The sequence below is a fragment of the Pantherophis guttatus genome, chromosome 1 (genome assembly GCF_059756535.1).
Source record: "Pantherophis guttatus breed Tessera chromosome 1, ASM5975653v1, whole genome shotgun sequence".
Taxonomy (NCBI): Eukaryota; Metazoa; Chordata; class Lepidosauria; order Squamata; family Colubridae; genus Pantherophis; species Pantherophis guttatus.
The window spans coordinates 22,572,870-22,587,258 of record NC_142063.1 but is presented as its reverse complement, the minus strand read 5'-3'; the positions used below and the strand labels follow the sequence as shown (position 1 = coordinate 22,587,258).

Below are 14,389 nucleotides of genomic sequence, written 5' to 3'. Positions count from 1 at the left end.
GGCTGGCCATCAGGAGAGAGGTAAATAAAGGCTGTCACAGCTGGACATGGAATATGTCACCCTTCCAGCAGCAAATGTAATGGCCAGAAGAAAAAAAAGCAACAGAGGAATCACAGGATTTTTTTTTAAAAAAAAAAAACGAGATGAGGCGATCAAACCATGCACAAGTAAAAAAAAGGGGGGAGATCTTTAACTGTGCAGTTGTGGCCACCATCTTGACTTTTTTTTTTAAATCCTAAAATATCCCTGAAGTCCACGCATCTTAAAGTAGCCAGGTTGGAGAAACACTGGCTTAGCTATTTTTATTTTAAATAATTGTAAAACTATTTCTTCCCAAAAAAATCAGCTATCAAGTAAATATATTGATAGGAGCAAAATACATGGGGAGGAATCATACCATTCTTATAATGATTTTAATCGCACAGGGGGCAATCCCATTATTGCTAGTTAATTGGATGATTCATAAATAAAGTCTAGTTTGTTTCTGGCCAGCTGTGGCTCATTTCTTTAAAAGACAACCAATATTTTCACAGTATTGACCCAAGTACAGCATGTCATTTAGCCACGTTTAGGTCTTTTGCATATACACACACATACAACACTTAAGCTTGTTCAGTCTTACTCATCAGTCTCTGTGTTTATGAAATTAGCTTCCCATTTTTGATTCATGATTACAGTAAAAGTGTGACAGAGTGCATGCCATAAGAAGATAAGATTTCCCCAGGAGCAGATTAGACATAGCTATAAGAGGAAACCCTCCCTCAACCTTGCTCAACCTCCTGTCCTATCAGACTACATTTTATATTTTTATTTATCAGAGTTTGAAACAGAGAGACGCTGTATAGTGTTCAATAAAATATGAAAACATAAAAGCAATATATAAAACTTAAAATGAGGCAAGGATTATTAAAAAATGTTAAAAGTTCATTATCAGAGTGTTACAGATTAACAGAGTTGGAAAGGACCTTGTTGTGGGTCATCTAGTCCAACCCCCCACCCAAGCAGGAGACCCTACACCATTTCTGACAGATGGCAGTCCAGTCTCTTCTTGAAAGCTTCCAGTGATGAAACTCCCACAACTTCCGAAGGCAACTTCTGTTCCATTGGTTGATTGTTCTCACCGTAAGAAAATTTCTCCTTATTTCCAGGTTGAACCTCTCCTTGTTCAGTTTCCATCCATTATTCCTTGTCTGGCCTTCAGGTGCCTTGGAAAATAGCTTGACCCCTTCCTCTCTGTGGCAGCCCCTCAAATATTGGAACACTGCTATCATGTCTCCTCTGGACCTTCTCTTCACTAGACTAGCCATGCCCAGTTCCTGTAATCGTTCTTCATATGTTTAGCCTCCAGTCCCCTAATCATCTTGGTTGCTCTTCTCTGCAGTCTTTCTAGAGTCTCAGCATATTTTTAATAGTGTGATGATCAAAACTGGATGCAGTACTCTAGGTGTGGTCTTATAGAGTGGTATTAGTACCTCATTTGATCTTAATTAAAAGGTGGGGTTCAGGGTGCTAACCAGTCTCATTTATTTATTTTTATTTATTAGTTTGATTTATATGCTGCCCTTCTCCGGAGACTCAGGGCGGCTTACAATGCTTTTAAGCAATAGCCTTCATACTTTTGTATATTCCTGCTTAGTAGGGCTTTTGGCCCGCCCAAGCAGTGTTCTATTTTATACAAAGTCAGCTTATTGCCCCCACAAACCGGGTCCTCATTTTACCTACCTCGGAAGGATGGAAGGCTGAGTCAACCTTGAGCCTGGTGAGAATTGAACTCGCAGTAATTGCAGGCAGCTGACAGTAGTAGCAAATACTACTTTAACAGTAGTTTAGTCCAGTGCACCACCAGGCTCCTAGACTGTATGCTCCTCTGTGCTCTCCAAACAATCCCACAGAGCCATGTTTTCACCCCCTTCCAGAAGGCCAGGAGAGTGGGGGCCCATCTCACCTCTAGAGAGGGCAGAGGCAAACAGTAGACAAGATCCTCTTCCTTGACCCCACCAGTCCAGGTTCTGGGCATATCATCCCTGCCTGACCAGGTGGGATGGATAGATATAATGGGATGAAAACAGTATCCAAGGTAGACTGGCCCCATCCCATGTACAGCTTTAAAGATTATAATCAATATCTTGAATTGAACCCAGAAACAAACTGGCACCCAATGTAGCTCGTGCAGCAAAGTTATTAAATGCACTATTCTTTGGGTGCCCAAGATTGTGTTTGCAGCCACATTCTGTTATCAGCTAAACCTTCCAGATATTTTTTAAGGATAGCCCCATGTAGAGCCCATTGCAATAATTCAAAGGCGAGATAGTCCAAACAGGAGATACATGGAGGATAATGGGGAGTTATAATTGAAAATACCAGACATGCTAGAAAATGACCAAGGTTTTAAAAGCTCCGAGTTTAATTCTCCTCAATAGAAGATAATATTTGTGTCTCAGGGTTGAACTGTGCGGTACTTGGTGCTCTCTGAGCTTGGTTGTTTTTAATTCTCATCATTTTCCATGTTTAAAAGCCAGCCCGGTTGGTAAAAGCATCTTTCTGCCTGAATTGCTAGAGCTGTTGCTAATCAGACCAGATTATACTGGTCTATGCACACCAAGGCAGCTTCCGGCCTGCCTGCACACTGCATCTGTGTATCCCTTCACCAATTTGATAGAAGTGGGCTTTTTCTGCACAAACCCCTTTCATTAGCTCTGTTAAGGGTGACTTTAAATGCTGAGGGCCATAAACAGCTGCATTCCACAGCTGCAAAGCAATTTTAGGAAGTAAATGGCCATCATTTCTGTGTCACACTCTGACCTGGGCTCACTAAAAGTCAGTCCAGAGAAAAGCACACACCAAACCTTGAAGGAACACAACTCACGGCTGAATCAAATAGCACTGCAAAATTGACACTGGGCACTGGAAAACGCCCACGTTCAAACTCTGCCCCTGTGAAATGTACATACAACTAAACCAATTACATAACAGGAACAGGGAGATCTTGCAGAGACGATTACAGACATGAAGATTACGGATGACGTTTTAGATGGGAAGAATGTTCTCAGATACCAGGGGGCGAAGCTGAGAGGGAAGATCAAGCAGAATTGAGGTTGCTTTATAAAAGACTGCTTAGCTGCCTCCCATCCCCAAAACTGAAGTTTTCTACCCAAAAGCACATTTCGACAACAGGAAGTGGTGACTTTCCTCCTGCACGTTGCAATCTCTTTAATCACAAAGACATAATTCCAAGCATGATGGTTATTAAAGATGCAACAGGCAAAAGGGGATTTAATGAATTCATCTTCCACAGGGATGGCGGGGGGGCGGGGGGTTGGAAGGCTGAAGAAGAAAGAAGAGCTAGTCCATTGAAAAGGATAAGAGCAATGGGGGTGCGGAAATAAAATGGGGATTGCTGAAGCAATTAAGTAAATAAAGGTACCGTCTTTGTGAAATCCCCTTGAAAAAATATAAAAGCGTTTGCACCTTTTTTTTTCTCTTTAGCAAAAGACATGTGATGCCTAGTCAGTAAGGCATGGAATGGATAAAGTCATCCCTGATTTTATTTCCATTTGCCACGTACTCCCTGACATCTGCCCACTGCAGTGGAACGTTGTGAAGGTTGCAAAATGGTCATGTAACCCAGTCAATTTTATTTTACGACCTTTTTTGCAGTGGTCGTTAAGTGAACCCAGTGGCTATAAGACAAATGCAGCAGTCGTTAAGTAAACCCATTGTATCAAAGTAACTTCCAATTTTCAGCAAAACCATCATATAATTCAGTCATATGACCACAAACAGCCATAAATGTGGCCATGTTGCTGAATGCCCATAACGTGGTCACATGACCGACGGTTGAAACTTCAGAACTGGATTGTAGCTCCTTTTTTCAGGTATGCTGTAACTTCCGAGGGTTGCTAAGCAACCGATCATAAGTCAAGGACTAGCTGTATAATACTTTAAGACTGAGAGACAAGCAATTCAGAAAAGACCGCACATCATTCATTCATTGAATTCTCTGCCACGAAAAGCAGTTATTCTATAGATAGCTTTGAAAGGGTAGATTAAATCACAGAACCTCCATATTATTTAAAAGCACTCTATCCCTGAGTTTTAGCAACTAGGATGCTACTGTAGAAGACCTGGTTCCTTTTTGTCCATTTTTGGGGACTGTTCTAAGAGGCAGACAAGAAGGACATTGAGAAGAACAGAACTTTTTAAAGCTCGAACCCATACAGACCTTAAAATTCTTCCAAAAGTTTAAGACAAATGGTATTCACATACATTTTGGTCCTGAAAGCTATGAAAAGTACCACGTTCAGAAGAACTACTAAAATGAGTACTCTAAGTAGGTCTGGCTATAAGGCCTCTCTTGGAGGCATCCAGAGTGATCTGGCAGGTAGACTGTGTTGGAAATAGTCGTATCTTGTGCACACAGAGCCCAACCTTATAAATAAACCAAGATATGTTTATTTATTTAATAGATTTATACGGTGGCTGCCCATTCCGGCTGCTCACAACAGCAATTAAAAAAAAAAAAAACAATGAAAGGAATAAAAGCAAAAACCTGGCACTTCACCTACCCTTCTCTAATGCTTCCAACGAAACTATCACCAGGCTCCAACCTCACTCTGTCCCAATGTGTGGAAAGAGTCAGCTCTTTAGGTCCTTCCAGAATGTTAAAAGGCGGGGTGTGTGGGGGGGGAGCTGTTGAATCATAAAGGAAGGACACTCCAACTGCAAGGACTTTATGGAAGAGGCAGGCTTCCTAGGTTCTGTTAGATGGCAACGTTTAAGGGGGGGAAAACCCGGAATGCACCCATAATTTTCAATCTGGTGTGCTAGGCAGAGAGGGAAAGGCAGTTTCAAAGATGACCTTATCCCATGCCATGTCAGGATTTAAAGGGGATAACCAGCACCCTGAATTGCAACTGGAAGCCAATGTAATTCACAAACAGCCATGTAATATGGGTGAAGCAAGGGGCACTGCATGATATGTCATATTCTAGACTAGTTATAATATCAAGAGCAGCCCTATCTAGGGTTTATTGTAGTAGTCTAGGCAGGAAGTGATCTAGAATAGAATAGAATAGAATAGAATAGAATAGAGTAGAGTAGAGTAGAGTAGAGTAGAGTAGAGTAGAGTAGAGTAGAGTAGAGTAGAGTAGAGTAGAGTAGAGTAGAACAGAACAGAACAGAACAGAACAGAATAGAATTCTTTATTGGCCAAGTGTGATTGGACACACAAGGAATTTGTCTTTGGTGTATATGCTCTCAGTGTACACAAAGAGAATAAAATACATACATCAATAATAAAAAGATACAAGACTTAGTAATAGTCAAGGTTACTAATAAGCTATCAAATCGTACTAGGAAACAAATAAAAACAATATAAATTGAAAGATACAAGAAACATGGTTATAGTAATAAGTGGAAAGAGATGCTAGTAAGGAAGAGAAGAATAATAGTAATATAGTCTTAGTAAATTATTTGACAGTGTTGTGGGAATTAATTGTTAAGCAGAGTGATCAAGACATGATTGATTATGAACAAAGCCTCTTGGTCCAGGAATAAGTATGGTATAACTGGCATGCAAGAAATGCAAAGCCCCCTCCCCAGGTATGGCTGTCTCCTGCTCTTTGAGCAGAAGCTGCAAGTCCAGGAGAGTCCTCAGATTGTGCACCAGTGCATGTCAGAGATAACACATCACTAGATCTTGAAAGAGGACTAAAAACCCAAGGGGTTGGTTGAGTCAGAGCTGGTTCCTCCCCATCACAACCTCTAGGCACTGGGTCAGCATCACAATGGCATTACCTGTTCGGTCAAGGTTGGAGACAACTGAATATCATATCAGAAGCATACGACAATACCACACCCTGTATTGTTAAATGGCCTCACCCAGCAGTTTCACCTAGATGTTAAAGAGCAGCAGCAAGAGATGGGAACCTGAGGCACCCCACACTACGGAGACTTCTTACCCCCTCCCCATAACCTAGCCTGCAGTGATTGACATGGAGAAAGGAGGGGAACCAATGCAAGACAAATGCTTCCCAATCCCTAGAACTAGTCCAGAAGGATACTCTGGGGGATGGTGCCAAAGATCCAGAAGGGGCGGAGCAGTCAAAGTTCAGTCAGGGCTGGGAACAAGGCAGATTGCCGGATTTTTAATCCTAAATCTCTTGGCTCCTTTCACCGCTTGATATCCAAATGAGATCAAGTGACCTCAAATGGCCCGGCCTGGGACCAGCCATTCATCCCGAGGCACGCCTGCATCACAGCCGCTGAATATGGGCTGCAGCTCATGTCCTAATCTGGATATCCCCAGCAGCAGCAACAACAAAAGATGCCGGGCGGGGGATGGGAGAAAGAGAAGTTCCTCTCCTGGCCAATCCTCCCGTGAAGCAGAAAAGTGGCGCGGGCGCAGCCCCGGCAGCTCTCAAAAGAGCGGCGCGGATCCGAAAGATCCCGGAGCTTTCCCCCAAACCGCCGAGCCTTAATTTGCTGCTCTCCCGCTCCCCGAAATCAAACTCCCCGTTCCGCAAACGCCCGTCTTTCAAAGCCTGGCTACTTCCCTCTCAGAGACAGTCCCGTTCGATGCGTAATTGCGCACGGAAAGCAAACGCTTTGCTGGGGAGGTTGGGGTGGGGAGGGATACCAAGGCTATTGTTACGCGCGCTTCTCTCCTTCCCTTTATCTCCCTACCTCTTGGAGCGCCGGAAGAGGGTGCCCGCCAAAGTTTCCCAGCAACTCAGATCGGACATCGCGCCCCGGCCAACTCACTCCCAGTCAATGGGAAACGACCGGCCAGCGGCCCACCGGTTTGTCTTCGCCACCGCCGCCTCCGAGGTCCGCCCGTCTTGCAGCCGGGGAGGGACTCTGCAGCGCCGCCTTTCGATCTTTGCAAAGCTCCTTTTTTTTCTTTCGCGTGGCCCCTCTCAATCCCAGCAGCGGGGAGAATGCACGGTGGCGCTTTCCAAAAACGGCCGATTTGAAAGAAGGGTTAACTTGGACTCAGCAGCCTTGGGGAAAAAAGCACGGGGCTCCTTGGGAGGAGGAGAGGTGGCCCCTGCACGGTTTCCTTTTGGTACTAGCGCCTCCTTCTCATTTATGAAAACTAGAAACTTGTAGTTTCCATTGAGCATTTAACTATGTCTTATTATGCCATTAACCGAAGTGCTCCAGGCAAGGCTGGAATGTGAATGGCCTGAAATCCAGTGACATGCTTTGCATTGCAGCTTAAACTAAACTTTAAATTCAAGGGTTCCTAGGTACTGAAAGTGTCCTGTCCGATCAGCCTTGGGCCTCCAGCATTTGGGGTCACTTAAAGGCCAGCCAGCTGTAACAGCCCCTCTTCTCACTGTTGCTCCCTGGCAGTTGGTATTCAAAAAATGCAGCTTGCCAAGAAGCAGCTATCAAAACTAATGGCCATACAGACCACCCTGCTGTATTGTCTAGTCTAGTCATTTAAATTGATACCCTTTGGCAGTATGGTAGAGGGTTCTACAGTTGAATTCTATTTTGTGCAAAGAAATAGATCCTTTTAGGAGTCCCAAATCTACCATTCAATTTAGTGGATGAACTTCATATTATGAAATGTAGGCAAAAAAAAAAGTTTAATTAATCCCATATTCCAGACCATGCGTTATTTAATATCTTATCTCCTGTTATCTATGATCCAAACTAGAAACATGGCAACCGTTATATATTTTTTTCCTTTAAGAGAGTTGCTGTAGCCCTCTGCTCAGTTTGAACAGGTTTGAACAGGTCTGATCATCTCATCAGTACCGCAAACTTTAGTATCCTGAATCATCATCTCCTATTTAAAATAGTCCTGAAGAAATTTGACCCAACAATGAAGATCCTTAATACGGTAAAATGTAAGTCCCACCTCAATATTCTTGCAGAAGTAGACATGGTTAGATTTAAGTGGTGGTGGTATCAGGTTTATCAGTTGGATTTATTTACATTTGGCTGAAAACATTTTGAAAACTGCTTGGTTCTAAATTCCATACCAAACTTAACATCTGACAAAACAGGCTATTGACACAGACATGGATTAATTTACAGAATAGGGGAGAAAAATAACATGTTTTTTCTTACATAAACCCATTAGATATGCTAATCCAAAATTCTTTTTATTGCACTGAATAGCTGGAGGTCTTTAAAAGCCCAAAAGCCTTCCTTTATTATTTGTCAGACAGACGTACTTTGAACTAGGCTATTCCAATTATTCATCATTGCTAACAGCCACAAATAGATATCTCCTTTCTTGTTTATTGATCCAATTCCTTTTAAAGCTATTTAAGCCAACACCATGATCACATCATGTGCTTATAATTGCAAATTGTGTGCAATTACATTGTGTCTGACCTCGTTCCGCTGTCAATCCAATTCAAGACTAAAATTGACTAATAAAAACACTAAAGAAAAATGCAAACCAAATAATGGACAATATGCCTGGTTTTCCTCAACTTATGACTGGTCACTTAAGGACCATTCAATGTTGCAATGGACACCCCCCCCAAGCTACTTGCAACCCTGCTCCAGAGTTCCAACAGCTGCACACACTCCTGTAGTCACATGACCACATTTTGGGGACTTGGCAACTGGCTCACCTTTACAACCAGTTGTAGCATTTTGCAGTCAAGTAAGTGCAATTCATGACACCGTTTTCTGTCTTTTTCGCTTGGTTTAGGAATATATTGATTTGCTTAATGACCACAACATTCACCTAATAACCACTGCTTTCCCTTAACAACTGTGGTGTTTTGTTTAATGGCAACTGCAAAAAAAGGGGTAAAATTGGATATGATCACATGGGTGTCTCAATTTGCGACTGTCATGGAAATACAGAGCCTGTAGTACAGTGGACTAAAGCACTGTTATTAACATCTGCTGCTTGCAATTACTGCAAGTTCAAATCTCACCAGGCTCAAGGTTGACCCAGCCTTCCATCCTTTCAAAGGTAGGTGAAATGAGGACCCAGATTGTGCGGGCGATAAGTTAACTTTGTATAAATATACAAAAGTATGAAGGCTATTGCTTAACGCATTGTAAGCTGCCCTAAGTCTCCGGAGAAGGGCGGCATATAAATTAAAGCAAAATAAATAAATAAATAAATAAATCCAGGCTTCATGGGAATTTTAAGTCAAGGGCTATCTGCAAGGGAACTACATCAGCAAGAACAGAGGACAAACCCATCCCCATTCTGTCTTGTTAAATTTGAAAACTTAAGACTTCCGGGGCTCTGAAAAGAGAAGAAATAAATTGGCTTTAAACTTCAGTGTGCCAATGGCGCCTGCTAAAATTGAAAAGACTAATGTCCTCCAGAAACTTGCACCCTAGAATGAGGAAATTTCAGCTTGGATGGATCCAATCGATCCAATCTGAATCCAAGCCAGCCTCCCTTCCCAAACATCCTGCCTGCCTCTCTGTGTGCAACAGCCACCAAAGAGGCAAAGCTTTAACCCTCTCAGCTTGAGGTCAGCAGCCAAGGGCAACGCATACAGTGGCAGAGGGTTCAAAAGAGATAGCAAGCAGTCAGGCAGAAGTGGGCGAAGGCTCTCTCTCTCTAGAGCAGTGGCTGCCTGCCTGGGATGGGGACGACAATGTACAGCTTACACGGACCAATATCCTCCCCTGCAGGAAATCATGTGTTACCCAGTGGATTTCCTCTTGCTCTCTCTCTCTTGTTCATGGCAATGAGGTTGCCTTTAGAACAACAGCACTACACAGTCTGCAGCCCAGGCAGTTGCTATCCTCTTCATAGCTACTGCATAGCAGATCAGGTTGGTTTGAGAGAAATGACACACTACCAAACTGGACTTGAACCATTACTACTTTAGTAAAATGTCAGTCTTCATTTCCTGGCCAAGGTTTATGAAACCACCTCAGCAGTCTCAGGAGGGTCTTTAGCAAGCTGCTTCCATTTGGATTGCTTTCCTTAGCTACTAGCTGGTGGATTTGGTGGCCAAGAACAAGCTGGCTTTTTATTTTTATTTTTATTTTTTTTGTATGAAAATGTCAACATTCCACACTGACATAAGCCAAAGAAGAAATCAAAGAAAGTGGGTTTCCGTAATCTCCTAAACTACTAATATACAGTAAATCATTTTTTCCTGTCTTCCTTTTAGGATCTAACTCTATTTATATAATACTTACAGTTAATGTGATGTTTATATAGTTTTATATGTGGTTTTACTGTTTGTTGTGCACCACGCCACACCTTCAGTGAGCCACCAGTGAGATGGGCAGTTATATATATTTGATTGTATGTATGTATAATAGCAAAGAGCTGATCTGAGCATGACTTGAACCTTAGGTCGGCTACCTTACATTTTGTGAAGATCACAAAGCTGGTGTTAAGGGAAATCAGAAGTTCCGGGCAGTTCAAATGGATATGAAGATTTATTGCAAGTTTAAGCTCTCTAAAAGAATCTGAGCTACTAACGGTCCAAACAAATTGGTGGTAGATAAGAGTCTAAGGAATTCAAAGTGGGCTGGATCTCTTGTGGGTGCGAAAGGACTCGTGACCGATGACGTGTTTGACCCCTCCCTCAGGCTCAGCCTGGTCATCTCCCACACCTGGTTTAGTTTTCCTTATTTTGGGGGGATGGGAATGAAAGTTGACAGACTACACATTATGCTAAGCCATGTTTTCTTTTTAGCTGAACTACAATTGACTGGGTTCATTGAACATGAAAAGGGGCGTGCAATCTTCTGGGGGCCAAGGACTATTCTTAATACAGCAGTCCTCAACTTAACAATCATTCATTAGCAATCATTTGAAATTACAATGGCACTAAAAAACATGTGATTTATGATAGGTCCTCGCATTTATGGCTACTGCAGCATCCTCATGGTCACATGATCAAAATTCAGGCACCAGAAAACCGGTGTGTATTTACACCAGTTGCAGTGTCCCTGAGTTACGTGATCGTCATTTGTGACCTTTCCCACTGGCTTCCAACAAGCGGAGTCAGTGGGGGAAATGAGATTCACTTAATGAATGTGTGATTCACTTAACAACTGCAATGACTCGCTTGACAGTCATGGCAAAAAAAGGTCATAAAATCGGTCATGACTCACTTAACCACTGCCTTGCCTAGCAACAGTTCTGGTCCCAAATATGGACATAGGTTGAAGAGTATCTGTAGTTCATTTGAATGCGAGAACTATAAATGTTGAGTATTAAAGCAAGTAGATAGATTAAAAATTTCCATACAGGGATGGAGCCAATCTTTCTAGTTTTTTCCCCTCTGGAGGGGGCAAGAATTTTGTCATTGTTGATTTAAGTATGTTAAACAAACTTGCAGGGTTAGAGTGCAAATTTGATATATTTTCCAGCCTGAAAATGGTTGGGAAGCCACGCTGCTGTTTTTTGGCAACTGTAGTCAACAGAGTACAAATAAGGAATTGGAAAAGAGGGTCTGGGGCACTTGTAAACCACAACAGCTGGGTTCACACAATGCATTAAGCCAGAAGCAAATAAACCAAATTATGACTTGGCAGAATGATATGTAAACCCACTTGGAATGTAATGCATTTGCTGTCATTTCCTTCTTGTGGTTTGAATTTGGATACAACGTGATTTGGCTTTCTTTGAGAAGTTTGGCACCACCATTATTTCAAGGAAGACAAACATACACAACTGGGAATGGTTTGCTCTGATTTCCTGATTAAAAACAGCAAGATAGTTGTCTCAGGCATTTTGCCTTTTGATGCTTTCTTTCAGCAGCTTGTGTGCCAGCAGTCAACTGAACCCCTTCTTACAAAAAGATTTGGCAATCACTCTTCTCTAAGTGCAGTATTTTAGGGTTGTATAATGTCCAGATTCAATTCCAAAAAGGTGTTTTGGAGCACAAGCACAATACCTGTCTGGGATGGTAAAGTAGACATCCCCCCCCCCCGGGAACCCATGGCCGTTGCAGAGATGGACCATTCTAGGAAAAGAGGCAGCTGCTTTAAAGAGTTAGAGACAGAGCTTACAGTTACACTTCAGATACTCCAAAGTACTTTTTCAGAATTATTTCCAAAGCACTGCAGGATGAAAAACAGCAAGGCAGTCTGTTTGCATTGCCACAACCAACTGTTCCTTGTGAAATATTTGGCTACAGCCTAATTATCCTCTCTTTGCCGCAAGCTTGTATATTCATTTTTATAATATGTATCTTTTAATACGGATTTTATCTTTGTTGTTTTATTCAATTGTTGGATGGATGGATGGATGGATGGATAGCCTTAACTGACAGGTTGGGAAGAGATAATGATTGCTATCTTGTTAATTCTTGCACTGACTTCACAGTTTGGTAAGATGCTTTACAGGAGTATCAACATAATTTTCTCTTCTTAACAGCTATACTGAAAAAAAATCTCTGTTTTTTACAAAGCGCACACTATTTTCCATCTCTGAGAAATAACAGGCAAGATAGGATCAGTCACAGTGTAACAGACGCTCAGACAAATTTTGTTGCTCACCGATTGTACTGTATATACTAGGATATGGCACCACACTGCAGTCGATCTTAGGGCCTCCCAATTCCATGGCATTTTACTAGCACTTTTAAAAATAACTTAGCTCTTTGTCAAGCTGGCTAAAAGGCAGAGGGAATGGAAAGCTTTGACATTTCATCACTTTCCACCTCATATATAAAAAAAGAAAGAGGTGCCACTGGATTAGATCAAGATGGATTCATCTTCTTTAAACGTTTCCTGCAGTAGACAGCCAAGGCTTTTATGATATGAGGAAATAGGGCACAAATGGGGCTCTATATGGGGCTCCCCTTGGGGTGCACCCGGAGGCTCCAACTGGTCCAGAATGTGGTCATGCAGGGGATTATGGGAATGCAGCCGCGCAGGGGATTATGGGATTATGGGTGTCACATGGGAGCAATGGGGCGCTCCATGTGACACCTCTCCTGCGCGAGCTGCACTGGCTCCCGGTAGTCTTCCAGGTGCGCTTCAAGGTGTTGGTGACCACTTTTAAAGCGCTCCATGGCTTAGGGCTGGGGTATCTACGAGACCATCTTCTGCCGCCAATAGCCTCCCACCGGCCAGTACGCTCGCACAGAGAGGGCCTCCTCAGGGTGCTGTCGGCCAGACAATGTCGACTGGTGACCCCCAGGGGGACAGCCTTCTCTGTGGCGGCACCTGCCCTCTGGAACGACCTATCCCCAGAGATACGCACAATACCAGACCTCTGGACTTTTCATTGGGCCCTTAAAACTCACTTATTTCATCTAGCCAGGCTGGCTTGATCCCATCCTTTCGATTTTAATTTGTAATTGATTTTAATTGGACTGTTTTAAATTGTGGGCTGAAATCATTTAATATCTTTTAAACTGTTTTTAAACTTTGTATGTTATGTTTTACCTTGGCTGTTCACCGCCCTGAGTCCTGCTGGAGAAGGGCGGTATAAAAATGAAATAAATAATAAATAATAATAATAATCATAAATAATGCACAGCTGCCTTATAGTTTGTCTCTACCTCCAAATATTTAATGTGCTTCTCAATAAAGAAGAGAAAATAAGAATAAATAAAAGAACAACTGGATCAGACTCTATAGATCTTGCCTCCAAGAAGTTGCAGGTATTCCAACACTGAAGGTTTTTTAAGAAGAGATTGGACAATCATTTGTCTGAAGTGGTATAGGATTTTCTGCCTGAGCAGGGGGTTGGACTAGAAGACCTCCAAGGTCCCTTTCAACTCTGTTATTCTGCTATTCTGTTACAGAGCTATGTAGTGCAACATTGAGTTCCCTAGTGGGTACTTCCAAGAAGGCAACAAGCAGGTTTCGAAAGCCTCTTGTCACGAACTGGTATTCAGAGGTAGATTGCTGATGAACGCAGAGCTTACACTGAGTTCATACGCCTGGAATGTGTCTATGGGCTTCACCCCACTGGAACACTGCAGGTTGCTTTATAACAAGTGAGATCCTTGGCTCACTGAAACATAATGCAATTGCCACCACTGTTCAAGATTTCAGCAAGCAACTTTTCCATCCTGAAAAAATGCTGGGACCAAAAACCTCAAAGCAGGTACTCAACTCAGTGGTTGATAATCCTGTCTTTACAAATTGGCTAATGTCCCTAACCCCTGGGCCACTGGCCAGCACCAGTCCACGGTGCACCAGAAACTGGGCCGTGCAAAAAAGTGAGTCCCCATCCGCACACACACGGAATGCAGCCAGTGTGTGAAATCACATCACCTCCGGTCCGTAGAAAAACCTCTATCCATGGAACTGGTCCCTTGCACTCAAAAAGTTGGGGGCTGCTGTAGATTTGGTCTAGTGGTGGAGTTACCAGATTAGAAACCAGGAGACTGAGTTTTACTCCCACTTTAGGCCCAAAACCAGCTGGGTGTCCTTGCCCTAATTACTCTCTCTAAGGCTAGGAACAAAGCAATGG

The 14,389-nt window shown here is 42.7% G+C and overlaps 1 protein-coding gene across 6 annotated transcripts in view; it reads right to left on the bottom strand.

Annotated features, from left to right (window-relative positions):
- The window catches only part of MAST3 (microtubule associated serine/threonine kinase 3), a 77,538-nt gene that overhangs the window by 38,076 nt on the left and 25,073 nt on the right, over positions 1 to 14,389 (bottom strand). For 2 of the 6 annotated variants that reach the window (XM_034437568.3, XM_087894516.1), the window contains exon 1: positions 6,685 to 7,026. The exons of the other annotated variants lie outside the window; for them this stretch is intronic. In XM_034437568.3, the coding sequence (XP_034293459.2) occupies positions 6,685 to 6,743 (59 nt within the window). In that variant the 5' untranslated portion in view covers positions 6,744 to 7,026. Of the gene's footprint in view, positions 1 to 6,684; positions 7,027 to 14,389 lie in introns of those variants that run through there. 6 annotated transcript variants of the gene reach the window in all.